Here is a 23,146-nt window from a genome sequence, read left to right as displayed (position 1 = left end):
GCCGGTCCCCGTCCCCGAATTTTTGTTGGGGCAAAAGAAAAAAAAGAATAATTTATTTCCAAAGAAACACTCTTATATTATTATATCTATTATTACAGAGGAATTAAAATGTTCAAATGAGAATTAAAAATTAAGTTGGCTCACGACCTTTAAGAATAAAGACACAACAGAGCAATTGCCGCACTGCCACTAGCCAGAGCCAGGTCTAGTCGTCTACTGATAAGAGTAACAAAAGCCGTGACGCAACACTAACAGTGCAAAGAAAACAAAGTCAAAAGAATAGAAAGACTATTTATCCAGACATACTAGTATAATCATTTATTGTTTATTCAATACCTAATTAAAAATATATTTTATTATTTTACATAATAAATTATAAACAAAAGAAATATCTGATATAGTGAACAGATCTGTATCTTGGTTAGATGGGGTTAAAAAAATATATTTCTAAGATCCAATACAATATTTACAACTCACAAATTACATTGAATTAATTTCTTTGAAAATAATCTCTAACAGTTTTGTGTTTTTGAATAAAGAAATATATTTCTTTGTCTCTACTTCCTTGTTTCATCACTTGCATTTTGTCAGCAATTGAAGCAACTGGGTAGCAACCGGGTGGTGTAAGAGGGGAGGGGGAGGGTCTATGACCTTGAATTCACACATCGTTGCCCGGGCCTGGCTGGTGAGACTGATTCATTGTTTTTGTTGACATACTACTACCCTTCCTTAAGAGAAAAAGGCCCTGCTGTTCCAAAAACATTGAGGGTAGTTTAAAAACATTGACCTGTGTTGCCAAGGGCACTAGGCTAGAAGATAGCATTTAACTTTCTTGTCTCTTGATTTAATATTATTTTAATCTTCTATATATTATTTAAGAGTTACTTTTCGGGTACCTAATTAGTTGTGATATTGTTTGGCTTTATTTTATGGATTTTTAATTCTTTTCATTCATTAGCTATCAAAATCAGTTGTTTTAGGATTTTAATCTCTTGCAGTAGGTCTATACTACTGTATGACATGATATGCATTTTTTAGTCCTTATTAATTATACCATAAACAATGTTTGTATGTTATTTACTGTTTTTGAGTTTTATAGGAAATTAGTTTACACAATATCTTTTCTTCAATGAGTTCTCCACTTGACATGTTGCTTCTAGCCTATTACTATTTTAGGCCCTATAAAAATAATGCCTAGGTAAAGCTGTAGGCCTACTGATGCCAATAATAATTATTTATTTATGATGATGTAACAAATAATGTAAGTGTGAGGTTATTATACTAAGGAGGTTAGGAGGCAGGGAATGAATGATACATATTGCATGGTGGAAACATATTATTTTTATTTTCTTCTTGCTTGCAGTCCTGAAGCCGGTCCACAGGCCCTAAACTTGTGATATGTAAATTTATTTCTTAATGGTCTTTTTATATTAAGTTCCATTCAAATTTGTTGTAATTTAGCTACCGGCACCTATTTAGTTATTTAAACAGTTATTAAAATGAGAATGAATGTCTTGATAAAAAAAATATTTTCTTCTTTCTTGCAGTTGAGCCAATTCAAGTAAAAATTATGAAATAGGCAAGTAAAGCAGCTCACTGGTATTTCCAGCAGTTATTCTAATACATATGATTGAAAATAAATATTTTTTCACCTAAAATTCATATGTTAAGTATGAAATAGGCCTAATACCACATCAACAAAAATTTGTATTACACAAATGTGATACATTTTAATTATTGTTAATCCACTCAATTGACAATTATGAATAGAAAAATACCGTATTGCTTCGAATCGAGTTGCATCGAATCGAATCGAAAATCTTTTGAATCGAATCGTTGCTTCGAATCGAAAATTTTTTGCTGCTTCGCACACCCCTAAATCCTACACATTAGTGCAGAGTTACCAACCGTCACCGGCCACAGAAACTAATGAGAAGCTTTGGGTGAAACTATAACGTGTGCAGGTTTGCAATTTGTTTACCGTACCCTTATTTCATGAAAACCCTGATCCAACAAGATTTGTATAATGTTTCGAATCTGTATGGAAGTCTTTTAAATACGAATAATGTAAAAACATTGGGCTATTGCTATTATTGTTTTATATTATATTATTCTACTTGATTTTGCCGCTACAGAGTAATCAATCTCAAATTATTCATTTACTATTTTCTGCAATTTATCATAGTTATTATTTTATGAATTATCAACAAACAAAAATCGATTTTAAAAAAGATGCAAAAAAAATCAGATTTTCTAAATTCAAATCACAATTATGTTTCTCTAGTTTACAAAAGCCTGTGGTATTAGCAATTTTTAGAATCAAAGCGCCTTAATAAAAGCGTAGGTATAACATAATTAATTATTTTAATGGATCTTAACTCATTAAGTTTTTCCTGAAAACTCAAGGATTCTTCATCCGTAGAAGATATTTTTAAAAGCTTGACAGGCTCTTATAACATTGCATTTACCAGTCCATAGGCCTTGGGCCTGTGTGAGTGGAACTAGATACAATCCTGTACAGTACAAGAGAGACCCGCCAACCGAACTGAAATTTAATGGCAGGCACCAAGATTCCAACCCACAACGTTGCTGCAATAGATTCATCGTCCATCGCCCTATAGACTGAGCCACCGACCTCTCAACTGTGTAGTCTGCCAGTGACGGAGGTACACACTCTGCAACACCGACCTAGTCTAGCCTTGTGTCATTCATGCAAACTGTGCAACACCCTCTCCTCAATGTGAACGTTACGTAACCTCTATCTAGATCTGCTAATCAGTCTCTCACTATGCTAGGTTTGTACATAGTCCAACTCCTTGTCTTCTTCCATTATTCAATGACTAAGGATATGGTTAAAATGTAATAAAAAAAGTGTTAGCAATAGTGATACCCAAATACAGAGGATTCACTAGTAAAATGGCCATTTTGAGATTTAGTTTTCTTACATTCTGTAAATAAATGGTAAATAGCCATAACTGTTTTATAAAATTTAAAATTCCAAAACCTTAAAAAAACATAACTTGCACAATGTTGTGGTTTTTTAATTTTAAAGAATTCAAATTCAAGTAAACTATTTGACGTTTTGTTTCAATGTTCTACTTACAGAAGATTAAACTTGTGTCTAAATTATCGTAACACAACTAATGTTCATTAGTAAAATTATATCAAAGCAAAATATAATTATAAAATAATTCAAGGTAAAGAAATACTTAATATTGTTGTAGAATATCAAAATCCATATCATTCATTTAACTTTGTATTAGTTAAGCAATACTACTACTAAATCTTTAAATGTTTAAGCAATTACACTTTGTTTGGTCATTTATATAAAAAACCTATGAATAAATACAAATAAATAAATAGTTTTACAAATATCATTCTGTACCATCTATCATTACTCTCAAAAACCCACCCTGTAAATTTAAATTTATAATGATCAGTTAAGCTTATCTCTGATATATTTGTATCTTACTGTCAGCAGGCAACCCTTCTTTATAACCTTATAGCTGTAAACATCTTTTCACTTTTCAAATGTTGTATTTCATTGGGATGAGATTAGCTTTACTCATGAAAAGCATAAAAATAATGCTTGAATATAGAAATACAAAAGGACTGATTGGTTATTGATTATTGTTTTAGATTCACTATTAAATAAATTTCAACCACTTAATTGAACTAGAATGTATAATTAATGACTTCATTTTTTTCAAATTTAGAATATAAAGTGAAGTTGAAAGCTTAAATTTTAATCGGAAGATAAAATATCACTGGGACTTTCAAACTTAAAACTGTCTCGAATATTTTTGTAATGTAAAATAGTATTGTAATGTAGAATAGTGAATAACCGGTACTGCATGTACCAATATCATTGATCTGTAATGCAGAAAAAATACAGCTGGAGCAATGCCACTCACCGGGGGCCCTGACGACTCTAGCTGTCCAAACCTGGTGGATCTCCAGCTCTCTAGGATCAGAAGACCTCCATAGATCTTGCCTACTGTCAACTTGTCCTTTCCCAGCTCTGGAAACATAAAAATTACAGTTCAAAATACAGGTAGACATTAGAAAAAAAGATGAGTAGAAAGATTATGATGAAAGAGAAAGACATTCAGAAATAACAGGATGAAGGAGATGGACAGAAAGAACATGAAAGGAGGGTTGAACAGAAAGAAGAGGATGAAGGAAGGAGGGTCGTATAGAAATCGCTGGATAAATAAGAGAGATGTAAAGAAATTACAGAATGAAGGAGTGGGGTGTACTAAAACCACAGGATGAAAAGGAGACCTAGAGAAAGAGCAGGACAGAGGAGCCGGGTGAACTAAATTTAATGGATGAAAAGTAGGTACGTAAAGAAGGAGAACGGAAAAGAAAGAGCAGACATGAAAGAGCTGGATTCTACACTAAAATAAACTCTGATCTGGAATCCATAGTAGTAACAAAGGAGAGTAAAGCCCCGGCAAACCTGATGGACGGAAATCAATAAGGGGAAGATCTGGGGAGAGGAGAGAAGAGACAAGCTGTCAACTAGAGTTTGACAATGTTATGTCAAATGGTTGTTTTAACTCTCATACACCAATTATTGAACAAAGTCCCACTAATAGGACCTTTCCACTTAACTGCAATCGTATTTCTGTTAAAGGCCTTAAAGTCAATGTAGAAATTATGAATTCTACAGTAAAACATTAAGTCAAACAATTTGTATCCATACTGATAACATAATCTGTTAACTATTTATCCATTGTGATGCAATGTCTCTTTCAGTTTTGATAGTAAATGTTTATCGTTTACACAGGAAACTCCTTCCTTTTTGGAAACCAGAAGCTTGTCTGAGTAAAAACGTAATATATTTGTTCAAACACCACTTATAAAACAGAAGCAAATATATGTAAAAAACAGCACCAAACAAACAGGTTTTGACTTGGTTTTTAAATGGGTAAGGAAAGGAGTAAGCAGCAAGTGTGTGAATCATATGTAGGTTGTCAATCAAACCAATTGCAGATGAACCAAACCGATACAAATTTTTACCTTTAGAAAAAATTCAATCCTGAATTTCATATTATCAATACAGAGAAGTAAATCAGTGAAGTCTTGCAGTAATATGAAAGATGGATGGTTTACTAAAAACATATTCTTAAACATTTGTCTTTGTAAATGATGTAATGGTGAGCTTACCTTCATTTTTGGGTATTAAAAGATCTAAAATTTTCTTTGCTTGAAGGGGCCAAATTTGTTTGATGGTATCCCGCAACTCTTCATCTGCCTGGTCCATCTCTTCGGCTGCAAAAATATTTTTTATGATATATGAAAATTATTTTATTACTATAAAAAGGGATATCTCTAGCTTCTGTTTTACCGGTTGAACATTCAAAGAGAAATACCTAGAACAACCACAGTAAGAAATAAACTGCCACAAACAGATTGAGCCCTCTGGGCATAATAAACTCAGCACAATTCTGATGAAGGTTATAAGGTCTGAAGAGTACAAGATTTTTTGGTGGGTAGTCTTAAGCCCATAGGAGTCTCACAGGCTAGCCACCTGTGTGCATAACAACAATAACACTTTTTTTTACCATTGATAATTTTAAATTATGGAAATAGAGTCATACTACAACATAAAATTAAAACTTAAGTAAAATCATCTTACCACTTCTCATTTTGATACTGAGATTTTCCCGGATGAGAGCAAAGAGCGTGGTGGTGAAGTTGACCTTGCCGTCATCGTCCAAGGGCATGTTCATCCTTATCAACTTTTTATAAGCTAAGCGGTTAGGGCACTTGTTACCGAATCCCAGAGGTGGATCAATATTTTTCAACATATCATACATTTCTGTGTAGTGGATTTTACCCCTGCAACAGAACAAGCTTGGTAAACTATATATGAGAGAAAAAAAATTTACAAAGGGATAATATTACAATGGACAGTGATTTTATATTTAAGTGAATTGTAATCAATGTTCATCTATTTATAATAAGAATTATTAAAGTATACAATCCAATTTATAGGAAACTTTAGTAGGGTGAAAACAAAAACATACAAGCCGCTCTGCAGATTTAAACAAAGCTATAATAAGCTATGAGAATGAGACGGACTCACATCTAGAATTTTTGATTATTGTGGTTTTCTTTAATGTATCAAAGGTTCTATCTATTACATGGCTTTCCATGTACTTCTTACATAATTGAGATGAAAGATAGATTTATTTTTTAACTAACTATGGCAAAATTAACATCAAACTAGGCCTATAGAATTCACGACCTCTGTCTGATTGCTGAAGATATTTTACTTAATCAAATGGGAAAAATACTTTGTGAAAATTAAAAATACCTACAATGTAGCATCAACACAAAATTGACTAATACTTACGTAGCGTTTGGATCATATTCTGCCCATATTCTTACAAATTCATCTAAATGATGTGCTCCTAATATAGAAGAATCTCTGGTTAAATAATCAAAATTATCCATGATGACAGCAACGAACAAGTTCAGCATCTGTAAAATAGAAAACAGTATACAATTATTAACATAAACTGGCAATGTCTATATCTGTGTCTGTTAGGATTTCATTTCAAATTGCAGTTATAAGTTTAAGTCACTACTTAAGGAAAAAATCATTGCTTATGGAATGCAAAACCATTATCAACTTCCAGAACTGTACGGAAATTGGTTTTGGACTAATGTAGAATTATCAAGAGAGTCAGATTATCGAGTACCAACTGCGTTAATCGTACACTATTTCTGTTTGAGAGCTGAAATTTATTTGAATTTGGTTATTATGAACACTTATACCATGATTGTTTTGCTGAAGATCTGAAGTCGACAGAGTTGTGTAATTTATGCTAGTGAAATACTTAAAGCATACAATTCTGTAGACTGTGGAAATCCTAGACTATTGATAGAGCTAGACATCCCATTCCCACGTTGAAGCTGTGGCTGGTTTCAGGATAAAAAGTAATTGATAAAGTAAATAAAGTAATTGAATTAAACCTCCAACCAAGTATGCTATTGTCAATTACTGATTTCTGATTGAAGTGATTAACCAAACTGAACTGAAATGACAACTTACTGTAAATTGTAGCATCTCTTCATATCTCACAAATCACAAAAACAAAACTATGGGAAGAAACAGAATTACTACATTAGCTTGCTCTACAAGTTCCTCATTCATCTATGGGAATACTTACGAGAAATGAACAAAAGAAGATGAACGAGACGAAGTAAGCGTAAGCGAGGTTTGATCCGCATTCATTTTCCGCCTTGGAGGCCTGTACATCGCACGCTCGCCCCTTGATACAGGACAGCATGATCGAAGGCCAGGCCTCCCCCGTCGCACACCTGGTACATAAGAAAACCATCAGCTGTGGCCTCAAACTGTTAGGCATAGTAGTTCAGTACTAGTAAAGCAATGGGTTGTATGAAAAAAGGGTTTATAGAGACAAGTTATTGTTAATAAGCACATTACTTTGCATTTCAGAACAATGTTGTTGTCCCAAATGTTAAATCCTCAATTACTAGTAAATTATGAATTGGTTAAGATCATTTCAGTGTAGTCAAAAGTCAACCCTAGTTTTCTTTTACAACCAAAAATGCAAATAAGAAGAGTTTTTAGTGATAGTAGGGCGTACATTATGCTAAAAATTTACACAAAAATGCATCTAGTACCAGTAAAATGGCTTAAATACCTACAATAGTATAATATCCTTGTTTTCTCAAGTGCCAACTAATTTTGGTTCTTACGTTTAACCATCTTGAGGTCTACAAGGAGCCAAAAACAATTACTTCATTTCCTTTCAAATAGGGATGGTCAAGTCTCGAAATTTTGGGAAATTTTCGGGAAATTTTATCTTTTTGGTCGAGATTTCTATCGAGACAAGAATTAGAAAAAAAAAAAAAAAAAAAAAATTAAAAACGCCTGCAGAAAGTCAATGCAATACCCGCAATACAGGAGTGTGTTGTAGTTGCGTTTCCTAAGGCGTTCTTATTTAATTAATTCTTTAAATGTATATATTACATTAATTATTTTAATAATATTACTTTAATAACATTTGAGAAGTTTTGTTAAGTGTAAGCAGTGTGAGGAATGTTTTATTACTATAAAAAGTCAAAACAAGTAACTATTTTATAAAAATTAATATTGCTTTTATTTTATGATTTATTTTATTTTAGGATAAGTTTAACTCTATCCTAACTGATATCACTATGTTTCCTAATCGTAGGCATTTTTAATAAGTTAAGCGTGATTAATAAAAAAATGTTATGCTGATGTTTTTTAATAAAAGATTGTAAATATTCTTGCCTATTACATTATTTTTGTATTCAAACAGTCATCTAACAATGTTACAAAATCAGGTAAAAATTTTGAACGTGCATTTCCCGTTGTGTATGAGAAGGGAAATCCCGTCTCGATCTCGTCTCGAAATTTTATGAGAAATAAAAAATCTCGTCTCGTCTCGTCTCGAACTAAAAATCCAATCTCGTCCATCCCTACTTTCAAATGAAGTGATTGTTTTCGATTCCTTTTAGGTCTGGATAACGTTCAACCTTAGAACCAAAACTACGGCAACCATGGATTACTTTATGCAGGTATTCAAACAACATTTTGATTTAAAACCGTAATCCGAAGGTTAAACAGCTTTCTTGAAAAAATACTGTTTGTAGATGATTATTGAATTGATCGTACTGCAATGCATCGATGCTTTAAGCTTAACAAATATTGTATATGACATTAATACTTACATTTCCATAGTTGTAAGTAAATTTATAAGCATTAGAAAAAGTTGAGAATTTTAAAGCTAAATCTAGTATGAAGAAAAATAGTTTAAAGAGTTGTAATATACTATAAAGCAAATTGTAGAATTTTAATTTAAGAGAAGTTTTAGAAAATATAAAACAAAATTATAAAATGGCTATAATTCTAAATCGGTACCGCTAATTTAATTTCTATTTTCTATTACACACCCAACAATACATGAACGACCACCCTAAAATCTAAAACAAAACCCTACTACTTCAGGGATTCAATACATAAGTGCAATTCTACCTCTTCCAACTAAATCTCACTATAAGTAAACGGTAATTTGCAATCAATCGTATGCTTATGTACACTTTTTATCATGTTAAGGTACTGTATTTTATATATGTGTAACTGAACAATTTATGTATGTTAATCCTCCTAACTGACCACCGATCAATAAAACTAAACACAACTTTGCAAGATTTCAAAAAATGATTGCAATTTTTCATTAAATAATTGATTATATTATGATGTTTTCTAAACCAAGTCAAGGTTAGACAGTTAAAATACAATGTTTTTGTTTATTTAAAAAATATCTAATTACCAAAACTAAAATGCACCCCCTGATTGAACTCAATATCGTTTTAAAATTAAAAGATGAAAAAAATGATCAGTGTGTAAAACAGCTCATGTGTTCCTTAGGACAAGTATGTACAATACAATGATGTTATTAGTTACATTGATACACACATTGCAACATTCCTCTATTGCAAGACATGTTAACGGTTTTGTTCCATGCAGTTGAGATCTACTTTAATAACTGACCAGAAAAACAGGGGCTTTAACGATGCGAACAAGTAACTTTTCAGGAAACTCAGAAAAGTTCACTTATAGACAGAGTTTTGGAATATAAGTTTACAGAAGTTGATATAGATCATAGTCTACAAAATGTGTACTAAGAGAATGATTAATAAGAGATAAGGTATAAGGGCTTTATACTGTGCCTGTTTCAGTAGGAAGGACTTTTTCACCAACGATTTATTAGGATTTTAGAATTTTTCCTCCTAGTTTGGTAAGGTGTATTTAGATTAAATTATATGAATAGTTTTTCTACTAACTACAGTATTCACCCATAACCTGATCAGCTTTTATGTAATTTATTAGTTTTTCATACATATTTTATAGTTTGAAAGAACCAAGATAAAATTGTGTTAAAACGCAAATAGAAGTAAATTTAATTAAAGAGTGACAAAAACATATTTATTGGCAACGGATCTATTAAGTGTAGTTTCATTGAGACTATTTAGTGTCCATTTGCAATAACCTATCATGTTGCGCTAGTGTAAATGTGCAAAAATTCTATTAGACTATTATATTCAAAAATTAAAACATTCACAAATGGTGAGTGTCAACACCGTCTGTGACTTGGTCATGCCGTATTCTAGTTAATAATCGATTATAGAGTGTAAAAGTGCGAAAAGTGTACTGAATATGTTCTGAATTACCTGAATAGCAGCATGAGACCTTGGACAAAACTGCGGAAGTTGTTGTGTCGGTTTATGGACGCGTCAGGCTGTAGAGCTATGTTACCAAACACCTGGGCACATACAGGGAAGGGGCTACAGTATACACCCTACATGAGCGCATACAACTTCCAAGACATACATACAGGGTCGTATCATACAAGGGGGCCTCGAACAGGGATATGTTCTGACATCCGACTATCTACCTCGGTTACAGATATCAGGACAAATCCCTCAAGTTCTGATGATGATGATGGTGGTGAAAGTTGTGTTGAAACAATATTGGAATGGTTGAAAAAATAATGGTGGATAAAAAGAGTTGGTAGAGTTGAGCCTGCATTTTTATCCAACTGTGTTAGTTTTTATTTAAAAGTAACTTGTGTTATTATTTGTAGCTTTTTTTAAGCCACCAAAAAAAAAAAAAAAAAAAAAACAGTTTGGAAAAACTTTATTATTTCTTATTTCCGCACTGATTTAAATAAGCAAAAAACCAAGTTAGGCTTGTTGGGTTTGTTTGTTGAGGTTTTAACCGAAGCAATCTCGAAACCTAAAAACATCGGCTCACCCAAGGCATCGTCCCAGCCTAGGGCCTAGACATTTTAGATGGTGAAATATTTGATACGAATGAGAATTAGTAATTACAGTTTCCATCTTTCAGTCCCCTAGTTAATTTTTAACATTTTTTTGTAATTTTTATTATTGAAAAGTTTGAAACTCTAATGTTTACATTTGGGCGGGCTTGGTTCTGTCGATTGAAGAACCTACTACACAAATTATGTGAGTTTAATTTGGAAGAATGATTTAAAGTTATTCTCGATCACAAATTTACGTGGGACAGTTAAATTTTTTATCCAAATCTTAAAAAAACATTTTCAACCTCACCACGTTCTAACTTCCGAAATTTGAAGAAAGTTAGTTAAAAATCAGATGAATTATATTTCCAAAATCCAAATACATATCACGTTTAGACCTTTCACAGGATCCAACTTTAAGGAATGAATGCTAATGAAATGTTTTACCAATGAGCAAGAAACCAACAGGTATTACACAAGTTTCACAAACCACAACTCTGAAACACCAACATTTACCACGAGTACTTCAAACCACCACAAGGTCCAACAATGTTACATGTAGAACAAAAGGTCAAGGTTATTTCTATATACACTTGGGTCCTACTTGGAAGTTGTACACTATGAGTACATTACAGTTATCTACACTACAATAGACCTACACGAGCCTCTATACACGACAAAACAGGCACGACGGGTTCCTTGGGGCTACCTCCTCGTCAAGCCTGCTAGTTGTTCTGTTCTCACTTGTGTAAGTCTCTGACAGAATATAAACATGACTTTGCTTGAGCCAATGATGTAAAAGAAGACCAATTGTGAGAGGTTAATATATCAGCTGTTGAAAATAAATTCAACCAAAAAGGTTGTCTCCAGTAATGAGAGAAAGTTTTTGCAACGAGAATCGACTTATATTTTTATCATGGAGGTATATTTTTAATTTAAATAAAATGTGTTATCTGACTCTTTTTATCCTCTATTTGCTTGTCTGAATTCGACTTTAGGCCTGCGTTTGGAACCTATCAAACAAAAAGGTACAGCAAAAAAACTGTATTTATTTTGTGAAATGCAAACCTCAACATCACTACAATGACAATGCTTGTAGTTTGTCGCTCCCAACTAAGCCACCAATTCACCAAAGGTAAGATGTTACTCAGTTTTAGTATGTGTTCAGAAATGTCAAGTTATTTCAGAAATAAGGTCCAAGAGTAAAAGGGGCTTTTTTGAAAGTGAGTACAATTCAAATATAGTTTAAGAATATGCAGCCTAAATAAGTAAGACAAGATTTGAGGCCTCAATTAAGATGAATTTATCTCAACAATAATCTTTGAAGATGAATATTATGTGAAAAACATTTAGTCCTGATTTTGAACAACCAAGTGATAATTGGTAGGTTTCCTGGACAAGTAAGCTCAAACAAAGTCAGTTTAGGATACATTAAAACCACATCCAAAGCAAGAACAGAACATCCGCAGGAGCCCGAGACCTCCAGGTCTACCAACCGCACTCACCGGAAGAGCAGCAAAAGTGCGGCGAAGAACGTCTGAAAGTTGTTGTGCCGATTGATTGATTGCTCAGGTATAAACTTCATGTTGCCAAACACCTTGAAAGACATGACAGATCCCTAAAGCTATTCTGAGCTTTGCTTTATTTCTGCTACAACCACATACATTCATCTCTTATATTCACTAATGCAGTCTCACTCACAATCACTTCAATCGACATGCGTCAAAACTGTGCCAATATTTAATGACTAGGTTGATGGCTAAAACTTAGCAAAGTCATACATGTGTCAAAGGGTTGTCCGTGAATTAAGGTTTCCAACGAGTGACAGTTCTTGGCCAAGAGAGTTTGAACCTGACAATAGTGCCATGTTCTCTACTGCTCTTACTACAGTATCCTTCTTGGATAGCACCATGAATCTTTGTACCCCCAAATATGAATCTTGTCCTGTAGTTAGATTTCTGTAGTCTAAATGTTAGAGGTTAACGAAACTATAACAGTCGATTGTCAGATTACCTTAATTTATGGACAACCCTCGTTTACTGTAAAATCTAAAATTACTAAAATCAAGATCAAAAATTCTTTTTTACTGTTCAGAATATTAAAATAAATTTAAAAAAATATTTGGTAACAAACTGGTCTAGACTCTAATATATAAGAATGTCACTTCATTTGCAGCACTGGATGCAATTAGTAGCTGGAACAATCTTTTATTAGAAAACCAGGAGGGACAGTGAAATTAAATTATTTAAATTTAAAACCATACCCAACTCACTAATCAACTTCCACCATCCAGCTTCACTATCAATTTGGATACACCATCCAACATCTAATTCAATCTAATTGGATTCTAATTCAAATATACTAATTTTAAAATAAGCTCAAATATTTTAAACCTATTGACTTTTAGACAGAATGGTTATAGTTTAACACCTTTTAAAATGTATTGATGCAATATAGTAGAATTAAAGAGTAAAGTAGGTCTACATCTAATTGAATTATTGATTTTTTAAGGAATTTGAATTAATTTAATCTCAAACTTACTCGGTTCTAAAAATACATTTTTACTGTCAAACGTTGACCGCAAGTATGGTACTTTTGAATTATATTGAATTTATTTTGAATTTGATATCCAAACAGTGAATTCTAGAGTACTCATAGGATTTATCTACAGTTACCTGCATTCCAATAATAGCGTAAATGAAGAACAACATAGCTATGAGCAGACAGACGTAAGGCAAGGCCTGAAAAATGCATTTAGTAAACAGATTGCATATAAATACTAAAGAATATACGAGAATAATGCAATAAATCTATGGATTTACTTCCAAAAATTAGATGTATGCATTGTACATTTTTGTTATTGACAGTCATATTTTTAATAGTCATCTGTCTTTTTTTGGCTTAGTCTGACAAGCATTTTATTATTAACAGTAGTTTTATGAAATAAGCAAGCCAGTGGCGTTTTGTCAGTTTTTAGGTAAAAATTTGTTTTTAAAAACAACACAATAGTTTAAAAGTAATAAAAAAAAATAATAAGTAATAAAAAGTAATAAGTTTTAAAGTAATAGTTTTAAAGTTTTCCTCAACTTAGGACTTGATAAAGCTTTGTTTTTACAAGAGTGTTTATTTGTGGATCATATATACTAAAAAATCAGGATCTTGTTACACTCACTGGGGATATGCACAGTTACAACACTCGTAATAGGGATAAAGCAGCAATTGAGTACAATTAATAGGCTCAGCAAATCACTGTCTAGTCATGTAGTACTATCCCTTAAGGTATATAATAAAGTAATTAATCTTAGTAAGAAATATACTGTTTAAGTTTTTAAGAACAAATTTTATGAGTGGTTATCTAAAAATCCTTTCTATTCACTTAGTGAGTTTTTCTTATTAAAACAGATAGAATTTTAATGTTTGAAATCTGTTATGTATAATTTTTGATTCTTGTATAGTTCCTATGAATTGTATATTTCTATGATATGTGATATTACCCTTAGGCCTAATTAGTATAGAGACTTGGCATTTCTGCTGTAAATTTGACTTTGTTAATGCTTATGTAGCCTGAAAGACAATAAACATATTCTTATTCTTATTCTTATATTAAACAATTATTATCCTATAACTAATGCGCTTATCAGGAATATTTTTCTTTTACAAATATTATACTATCAGTATTTTCTCCAAATAAAGTGTTCTCAGTGGCTACTATAGCTTTTTAACACACTATGAAATAAAAGGTTACCTTGAAAGACTGAACAAAGGTCCACAGCAGGATTCGTATCGTGTACCCTTGTCTCAGTAGTTTGATCAACCGAGCCGCTCGAAACAGCCTCAGGAAACCCATGTTAAATGAATTATCCTACCATGAACAAAACATTAAATTATCGCTGCATTAAAAACATTCCAGGTTCACAATTTATAAGTTAGACTAATATCACTTTTTTTTGTTTTTGAGAGAGTACCAAAATGAAGGCTTGGGAAGTGATTCACAACTCATGTGAATATTAAACTACAACTTAACTGAATGTGTAATACCATTACTAAATCAAATCAGATTAAAAGAATCGGTAGTAAAAAAAAATAATAGACATATTTCTGGGGTAAGTAAAAACGAGTAATACCTTTCATATTTCTAATGACAATTTGATTCGACTAAGAGATAAAGTTGTTGAAGAAGTCAGAAATTTACTTCTTCGTACTATTATTAAGATAGAATTCGGAGAACACCAATAAAACATCAACCTTATTTTAAATCTAACAGTTAACAAATGAATTTCAAAAACAATAAATGCGAGAGCAAACTAAAAAAAATCTACAGCTCCAACAGCACAGCGAGAAGCCTCATGTGAAATTTGAAATGGAATGGAACAGACCATTGTTATTTTTTTAATAATCTTCAGTCTGTATAGTGAGATTATATAAGAGAAGTAAATTTAATCACTATATGATAATTAGCTGAATTCAGAAGTGAGCTTCAAACGGCAAGGTCATCCAAGTTCAATGAGGATGATACACAATACTTGGAAAGCAGAAGAAATATTAATCTGATAAATAAATATTGTATAAAGGGCTACAATCTATGTATTAAAATGAGGTTATTTATTAATTTATTAAAAAATAAAATAAATATATTGCTTCAGTAGCAGCAGATATGTGTAAGATGGATGTGTTGGTAGTATAACTTTATGTGACACTACAATTCTTAACACTTTATATCCTGTGATTACCTAGTCATAACCTGTTTATAGGGTTAATATAATCACACTTAAAAATTCCAAAAACATTATAGTTACATTTTTTCAACCAAGTAATATATATTTTTAATGATTAGGCAATCATAAAATGAGAAATGTACCATCTCTGTTTGACTTATCATTATTTTGTTTTTCTTTACAAGATGTGCTATTTTAATCGTATTCTACTAAGATTATAAGATATATAATATTATAAGATTATAATGAGGATCAAGCTTATTAAAATTGTAAGTTTACGAAGAGCAAATTAAATCTACCAAATATACTTCTACATTTATTTTTGTTAACACACCATGGATCAATCTCCTTATCATTTCTTGTTTAACAATTGAGTAAATCACACATTACATAATCAAAGCTAATAAAATACTTTTACTTGATTTACCAGTAATCTATTTCTTAAATATGTATATACAGTAACTAACAGAAAGCCAAAGAAGACAAATGAATTGATACACCAATGAATGCAGCGGGCCAAGACCATCTAGTAAACTGGCAACTACACCTAGTTGAAAAATGCATCAAAGTCCATCAACTGCCTCACATGAAGCCAACGACCTAGGGCTACGAGGAGGAACTCAACTGAAGAAGTGGAAACCGACCGGAACCGAGAAGCGGAAACGGATGAATTGACAAGCTTGGCAGAGTGGTTCGGGTGACTACACACTACCGGGTGGTTCGGGTGTTCGGGTCGTATCACCCGAGACAGACGAGCAGGCAACAACACAATCTCATGAAGCAAATCAACAGAACAGAGAGTGGAAAAGAGCAGACACAAAGAAAATGGAAACATAAATAAACAATTCAATATGTACATGAAATGCGGCATAGGTATGGAACAGGCATGAAAAAGTTTTACTGAAATTCTATATTGCTGGTTGTAGTCAAACATGTAGTGCTGTTTTTTTTTATTTTCTTGATTGTGGAAATTCCTTTAATGTAGGTTAGAATTTATTTAAAACTCATTGAGGTTTAATTAAATTGTATATTTTTATTTACCTATATTATTTTACTTATTGCACTTAAGTTACCTTTCATAAACAAGTTGCAAGAAAAGGTTAGATGATGTAGCAATTGTATACAAGTTGGTTTTCTACACAAACTACTAAACTTCAATTTTAGTGTGCTGAAAGAAAATTATTGTTTAGTTCACATGTATCATTTATTCAACCTTTCCTATATTTTAATTAACTTTGAGGCCTACAATTTTAATAGTAAATACATTATATTATACATTTGCTGCTGCTGAAGTCAAAACACTCTTAATACATGTAAAAAGATTTAGGTAGCTCTACCTTCAGTAAAAAAATAGAACATTCATTAGGAAAATATTTAAAAATTTAGGAACAAATCTTTAGAAACTATTAAATCAAGTTTATGATGAAGTTAAGTTGGCCGCTTGGTATAAATTAAAATAAAAAATCAGAAGATTTAAGAAAGCAAGGATGATACAAAAAGTTGTTCATGGGAAACAAAATGTTGTAAAAGTAAAATCAACAAAACAAAATATTTCTGTGTCATAAAATGTGGAAAACACTGAACAATTTTCTATAGAGTGGGACTTGAGTTAAATAGTTGACTTAACACTGCATGACCTGAGCAGTTGTGTTGCCAGCATCAATAGGTTGCCAATGGCGAGATAGTTTTTTTTTCATAATAATAATAAAATAATCTACCAACTTAAAGTGGGACTGTTAGATAATAGCTAATAACTTTAGGACACATTAAGTTTTCACCAAATAACAAAATGAAAATAATTTACTATAACATTTTCTACTCATTAGAGATTGATGATATAGGTTTAAAATTAAACAGGTCTTTGAAATTTACCTTGTACCTTGAGTTGGTAAGTCTTACTATTGCCTTTGACAAAGTTAGTGTAGTACAGAATAGTATCTTTATTTTAAAGAAAGTGTGCTAGAATGAGCGACCTAATAAAGGGAGGCAAGGTAATCTTTTAAAGTTGGCCAAACAATGTATAAGACGAGGAATGAAAAGTGTGACATTGTTACTTGTTAAAGTGTTGTTGTGTACCTATTTTATCCTTATTGTATACATATTGCATAATGTTATGAGAATGTTGAAGTGAATTTCGTCAATGAGAATGAATCCCTTTCTTTATACCTGATGATTTATTTCAGACCCTAAGAGATGTTCTTGATAAATAATATATTTATATCTAATTATAAAATGGTTATCGACCAAAAGGACATATTGGTGATGAAATTACTGTGCGTTTGTGATATGCCATGTAGTGGCAGAGACTTAAATGTTGCTTAGTTCTTAAAAAAATGTGAACGGGTAATATATCAAACACCTAAACGCTAAATTTAGACCAAAGCAGATTGTTTAATATGAGAAATACTATTGCAACACTCAAACAACAATAAATATAAATATTCTTCTTAACATATGACATAAAAAAATCTTCTCTAATAAGATAATACATAAGTATATTGACCATTATTATCCAAGCATCACTGAATTAAACGCTGAAATTTGAAGATATTATTCTACCACAAAAAAATTATATAACAGTATATATATTCTATTCCTGAAATCAAAATATTTATTTTTAGGAACAGAAATTACTTTGATATTTCATCAATATCTAACACCCTTTAGACTTTATCATATTCTAACTCCTTACAAAAAAAGCCATCTCATTGCACAGACAAACCATCCAAGGCTAAAAATAAATATTTGAGTTTCTTTAACAAGTTTTCAATCTCGAAAGGAAATTTTAGTTTTTTACCCACACAACTGAAATGATTTTCCCTTGGCAGATGAACCATAACTTTTACGTAAATTGTTTATTTAATCATCTTTAAAATGTTTCAGGCAAAGAAGAATGAATAATAAACTGTTTATTAATGCTGAAGAACTTATTACTGATAAGATTCTTTTTAAGCTTAAAATACTTTAATTTACTTTTAAAGTGTTTAATTAATGTTATTCTGAATATAGAGATGACATGGACACAGTACTTTTGAAGCTTAAAGATTACTTTTTGTTTATATAAATCAGTTAATGTTAAATGCTATGTCAAATAAGAGTTCAAATTCACTGGAAACAATTGTTTAACTATCAATCCTTGGTATTTACAGTAAGGATTGAGTTGAGGATGCTAAAATTACTCCTCCAATGATATTCATGTTTCTAAACCTAACAATTTAAATATTAATATACATATATAATATCCACAATGTCAAAACAAAATGATGAAAAGTACTTGAACTACAAAGCACAGGGGTTTTTCAAACTACACTATGGCGATACTTATAGATTTTATTTACTGGGACAAAAGTATAGACCTACGATGGTTTGAAAACTTTTAACTTAGTGGTTATTTACATGCTTCAGTTAAGCTTTAAAGGTTTACTTTTATTCTATCACAGTTTTCGTAGCTACTGCAATACACTATTAGTAGTCTCAAATCTACAATTCTCTTCAGAAAACTTTAGTTAGCTTAATAGATTTTAAAACAAAACTGGTACATCCCAAATAGAGGGCACATAACCACATCGTAAATGAAGCATACGAAACACGACTAATCTACAGACTCGAAATGTAAACACATCAGACAGGTCTTGCCTCTATCTACAAGCATAGTGTTGTCAATAGAGACGGCGTCTGTCTCAGCAAACATCTACAAACTAATACACAAGTCAGTCAACAACCCAAGTGGCGGTGAGAACCTCGTAAATAAGTGTCTCGGTAAAATAGGTGATCAAACAAAAGTAAAATCAGACAGTAGTTAAGGGCAATACTAACATACACCTAACTATTACATACATAGAATCCAATGCAAATGTTAAATGCAGCTGCCACAAAAGCTTTTGCGCAGAAAAGTCTAACGGCAAAGCATCAATAGAGAAAACCAAAATTGGTCCCTCCGGAATATCGTCTCACCTTTGTAGAAGCGTCAAAGCCGTTTAGGTACATTTGACCGTTAGGACTCTTTGGAATGGGGGTTTCCTTATTCTTTTCCTAAACAATAACCCTTAGTGTCTTGACTTTTGTATTACAATAATTTTACAAGTTTAGTAGAAACCAAACAAATGTAAATTTTACATTTTAACACTTAAAGTGCCGTTGACATGTTTGAACATGAAAATTGCATTTATTTCAATGTTAAGCAATGGCGGGAATTCCCGTCATCAGCACCCAACGTGTTAAATCAAACTACTGATCAGTTACAGTCAAGGATGACTTAAAAACTCTTTTGCGAGAGTTCTGCATTCAAACTTTCTTGATGAGTTCAAAATACCCAACAGTCCAATAGCCAACAGAATTTCGCAAAAAATGTCAACTACATAATATTTTCTCGACCTCACCTACGGGCACATGTAATTCCCATAAATTCAGGCAAAACTGTTGTTGGTTGTAATCTCAAACTGTGATATAAATAGGCCTATCAAATGTTTTCTTTTTTTATAGCAACAATCAAATGATACTTAATAATTTGTGATGAGTTAGGTTAGGTTCACTATAATCCACACTGTATTCACTATAATTCATTAATTATGGTGAATACACTATATATAATTTATTTACTGTCGGTGTATTATAGTGTATTTTAACCCACTAAATTAAAATTTATATTATATATGACTGAAGGAGTGTAAAAGCTTTGTAACCGACAAAGACCAGCTGTTCCTGATGTAGCCCACGATCATATATTAAGAGTCCAATAGTTAAGAACAGCTGAGAGCCCATTTAGTTTCGAACCATAAAAAGCTACTGACTTTTCCCAGTATTAAATCAGTAACCATTAGATTTGATTAGCTCCATTAGCTCCCTGTGAAATGCATCCGCCAGTACAAGCTAAATATGCCTTGGCACATTAAACTTGTTAATTCTATGGATAACCATTTAAACTGTTTAAAACATATTTAAATCACAGATTCAAAAATCTTGCATCAAAATAAGATAAAGATGAAGTCAAATAGTATGTTGGCCCTAACTTACTTTCAAACTAATAATTTTAATTTCATTTATTGTCTCAGTTTGTACAATAATAATACGTTCAGAGTTTAAAAGGAGGGTAATAGTAAGTATTCTAAATATTTTAAATTTATGTTTTTTATACAGTTATTTCCAAATAATAGTGAATAGGCCTAGTAGATATTAATATCAAACACAAAACAAAAAGGACAGTAATTTTTATTATGTTTGTAAAACGAGGCTATGGTTTATCTCAATCACTTAATTATCAGTGACATCTGACATCATTACATTCTGTGTTGATTTGAACCCCGCAAATTAACTTTACTAAAACTCAAAGTCAGAATGTTTTACTTAAGATATACTATAGCCAAAATAGCTCAAATACAACTATTAAAGTTTAAAACACCTAAAATAGTTCAGAAATATTTTTTTTTAAACCGACAGCTATTTTAGAAATAAGTCTTGATAAATTTATTGAAAGAATGTAACGTTAAAAAATTGACTTTTTAAAGTAATAAAAACACAAACAAGCAATAACACAACAATATTTTACAAATAGAATAAAACTACTCACCATCAGCTCTAAAACTACAGCATCAACGATGCTTCCGATGACTGTTGTAAAATCAAACACATTCCACGGATCTTTGAAGAAGTTCTGGAATGATTCAAACAATCTTTAGAATTGATTTTTTTTTTAACTGCCATAATGTGAATACATTACTCATATGACTTAACCCATTTATTTATATATAAAAAAGACTTTTTAATCCAGGATTATGGTGTGGTTATTTGGTATATAAATGTTTAAATTTTACCGCTGAATTTTTAAAAAAAAATCTTTCATGTTACCGGTACTAAGAATATAAAGAAATTAATTAAGTACTATACATCTTTCAGTTCTAAAAACTGTTTGAAATAATGAAGTAAGTCTTCACAATATCACATACAATATTACATAGCTGAAATAAATAAACTAAAAAATTTGGATTAAAATTAAAAGAAACATTTTTATTCTATTAAGATGATGTGATATCTGACATTACATATCACTTGCGTGATTTATATTTCAAATGAGATTTATTACATTACATATCACTTGCGTGATTGTATTTCAAATGTGGTATGCATTACATATAACTTCCGTGATTGTATTTAAAATTGATGCATTACATAATGTCACTTCTGTAATTGTATTTCAAATGTAATACGTTAGATTAGATTACATATCACTTCTGTGATGACTTAAGATCAATTTGCATCCATCAATAACTACATTTTTCATACGTTTGTTTACTACTAAAGTACTAAACAGCCAAAGACAACACATACTACCAATGTTCTTTACCTTCACTCCAAACGCGATGAGTTTCAAAATACACTCGATAAGGAAAAAACTAGTGAAGACCAAGTTCATGATCTGCAGTATATCGTCGAGGAGGGGGGGAGCGTCTCGATACTGTAGAACAATGCCAGCGTAAATACAGCGGCCAGCGCAGCTTACTTAGATGCACCGTGTTCCATACAAGTTTTTTCCCGTTAATTGAGAAAAATAACATAACTCTTTGATTCTATTAAAACCAGGCCCATCAAAACTGGTAATGTAAAATGTTAGTGGAAAAAACTCTGGTTGGAAAACGGAGCAGCTTTTGTAAAATAAGGCACAGAGCAAAGAAGACGAAATGGCAGTTTATATTTCTGAAATATTAGCTGACTGAGCAAACTCAAAACCATCGCTGAGTTAAGTTTTGAATTATCAATGAAAATCAAAACTTTTCACTGCATAATTTTTTTTGGTTAGTTATCACAGAACTATTACAAGTGTTATACTAATAGCTATACAGCTTATTGCTAGTTGGTCAGACTTAAACAATGTCTTATATCACGTAAAAGTATTTTACAATACACGATGAAAAATTAATCAACTTTATCATGACACTTTTTTAAATGATGCAACAGATTGATGTATTTTGTTCTGAAAAATACACCCAACACATCAACTTTAGCTTAGAAATGACAATTTAAAACTCTGAATGAAGCAAATGACAATCAGTGATGGTTTTGAAATGAATTAATACCAATGGAAATTTATGAACAACAAATAAATAAACTAAGCTTAGCCAAATGACTGAAAGCCAAAATGATCGCAGCTGCGCATTTGCACCTGGAAATGAGTCAAAATGAGTTTAGGTAGATTATTGGCAGTTGAATGCTGAGCGGCTAAAATACGCATAGTTGACAAAAGTACCTTCCCAATGTTCCACGGGATGACTCGTTCTGAGGAAAATCTAGATGATGAGAATTAAATTCAAAAATTACAGTTACTATTGACATTGCTAGATTAGACATGAAACAAACTTGCAACAGATCAAACAATGACACACAAAAAGGGAATCACATTTAGACGAAAAAAAAGCTCCTTACTTTTTTCCCAAACCTCTTTTATATTCAAAAGTCAAGGTGAAGCATAAATGTTGTAGCAATTGTTGGCAAGCAGATTTAGTTGGTATGGGCATGAATGCAAAAAGCGTGAGCGGACTTACCTAATTATTGAAAGACGGAACTGCTTAGGTGTGGATAAAAGACGGAAGTAAATGCTAGATTACCTGA

General features: G+C 31.7%; 1 protein-coding gene across 29 annotated transcripts in view; it reads right to left on the bottom strand.

Moving 5' to 3' along the window:
• LOC128992038 (voltage-dependent calcium channel type A subunit alpha-1-like) overlaps nucleotides 1-23,146 on the bottom strand; it is a 348,577-nt gene that overhangs the window by 17,049 nt on the left and 308,382 nt on the right. For 21 of the 29 annotated variants that reach the window (XR_008490687.1, XM_054415406.1, XM_054415389.1 and 18 more), the window contains 11 exons: nucleotides 21,885-21,995; nucleotides 21,111-21,194; nucleotides 19,499-19,576; nucleotides 14,575-14,691; nucleotides 13,505-13,570; nucleotides 10,240-10,331; nucleotides 7,185-7,335; nucleotides 6,365-6,492; nucleotides 5,645-5,847; nucleotides 5,173-5,277; nucleotides 3,915-4,021 (listed from right to left, as the gene is read on the bottom strand). Coding sequence is in view for 28 of the 29 variants with exons in the window: in XM_054415406.1 (XP_054271381.1) it covers nucleotides 3,915-4,021; nucleotides 5,173-5,277; nucleotides 5,645-5,847; nucleotides 6,365-6,492; nucleotides 7,185-7,335; nucleotides 10,240-10,331; nucleotides 13,505-13,570; nucleotides 14,575-14,691; nucleotides 19,499-19,576; nucleotides 21,111-21,194; nucleotides 21,885-21,995 (1,242 nt within the window). In the remaining variant the exon portion in view is untranslated. Of the gene's footprint in view, nucleotides 1-3,914; nucleotides 4,022-5,172; nucleotides 5,278-5,644; nucleotides 5,848-6,364; nucleotides 6,493-7,184; nucleotides 7,336-10,239; nucleotides 10,332-12,334; nucleotides 12,427-13,504; nucleotides 13,571-14,574; nucleotides 14,692-19,498; nucleotides 19,577-21,110; nucleotides 21,195-21,884; nucleotides 21,996-23,146 lie in introns of all 29 variants that reach the window. The other 8 variants (XM_054415411.1, XM_054415410.1, XM_054415401.1 and 5 more) reach the window with 2 other exon arrangements.

Source organism: Macrosteles quadrilineatus, unplaced genomic scaffold (genome assembly GCF_028750875.1).
Source record: "Macrosteles quadrilineatus isolate MER2022 unplaced genomic scaffold, UCM_ALF_1.0 Scaffold_4__1_contigs__length_99947679, whole genome shotgun sequence".
NCBI lineage: Eukaryota > Metazoa > Arthropoda > Insecta > Hemiptera > Cicadellidae > Macrosteles > Macrosteles quadrilineatus.
The sequence above is the reverse complement of the archived record's forward strand: the minus strand, read 5'-3'. Positions and strand labels throughout refer to the sequence as shown.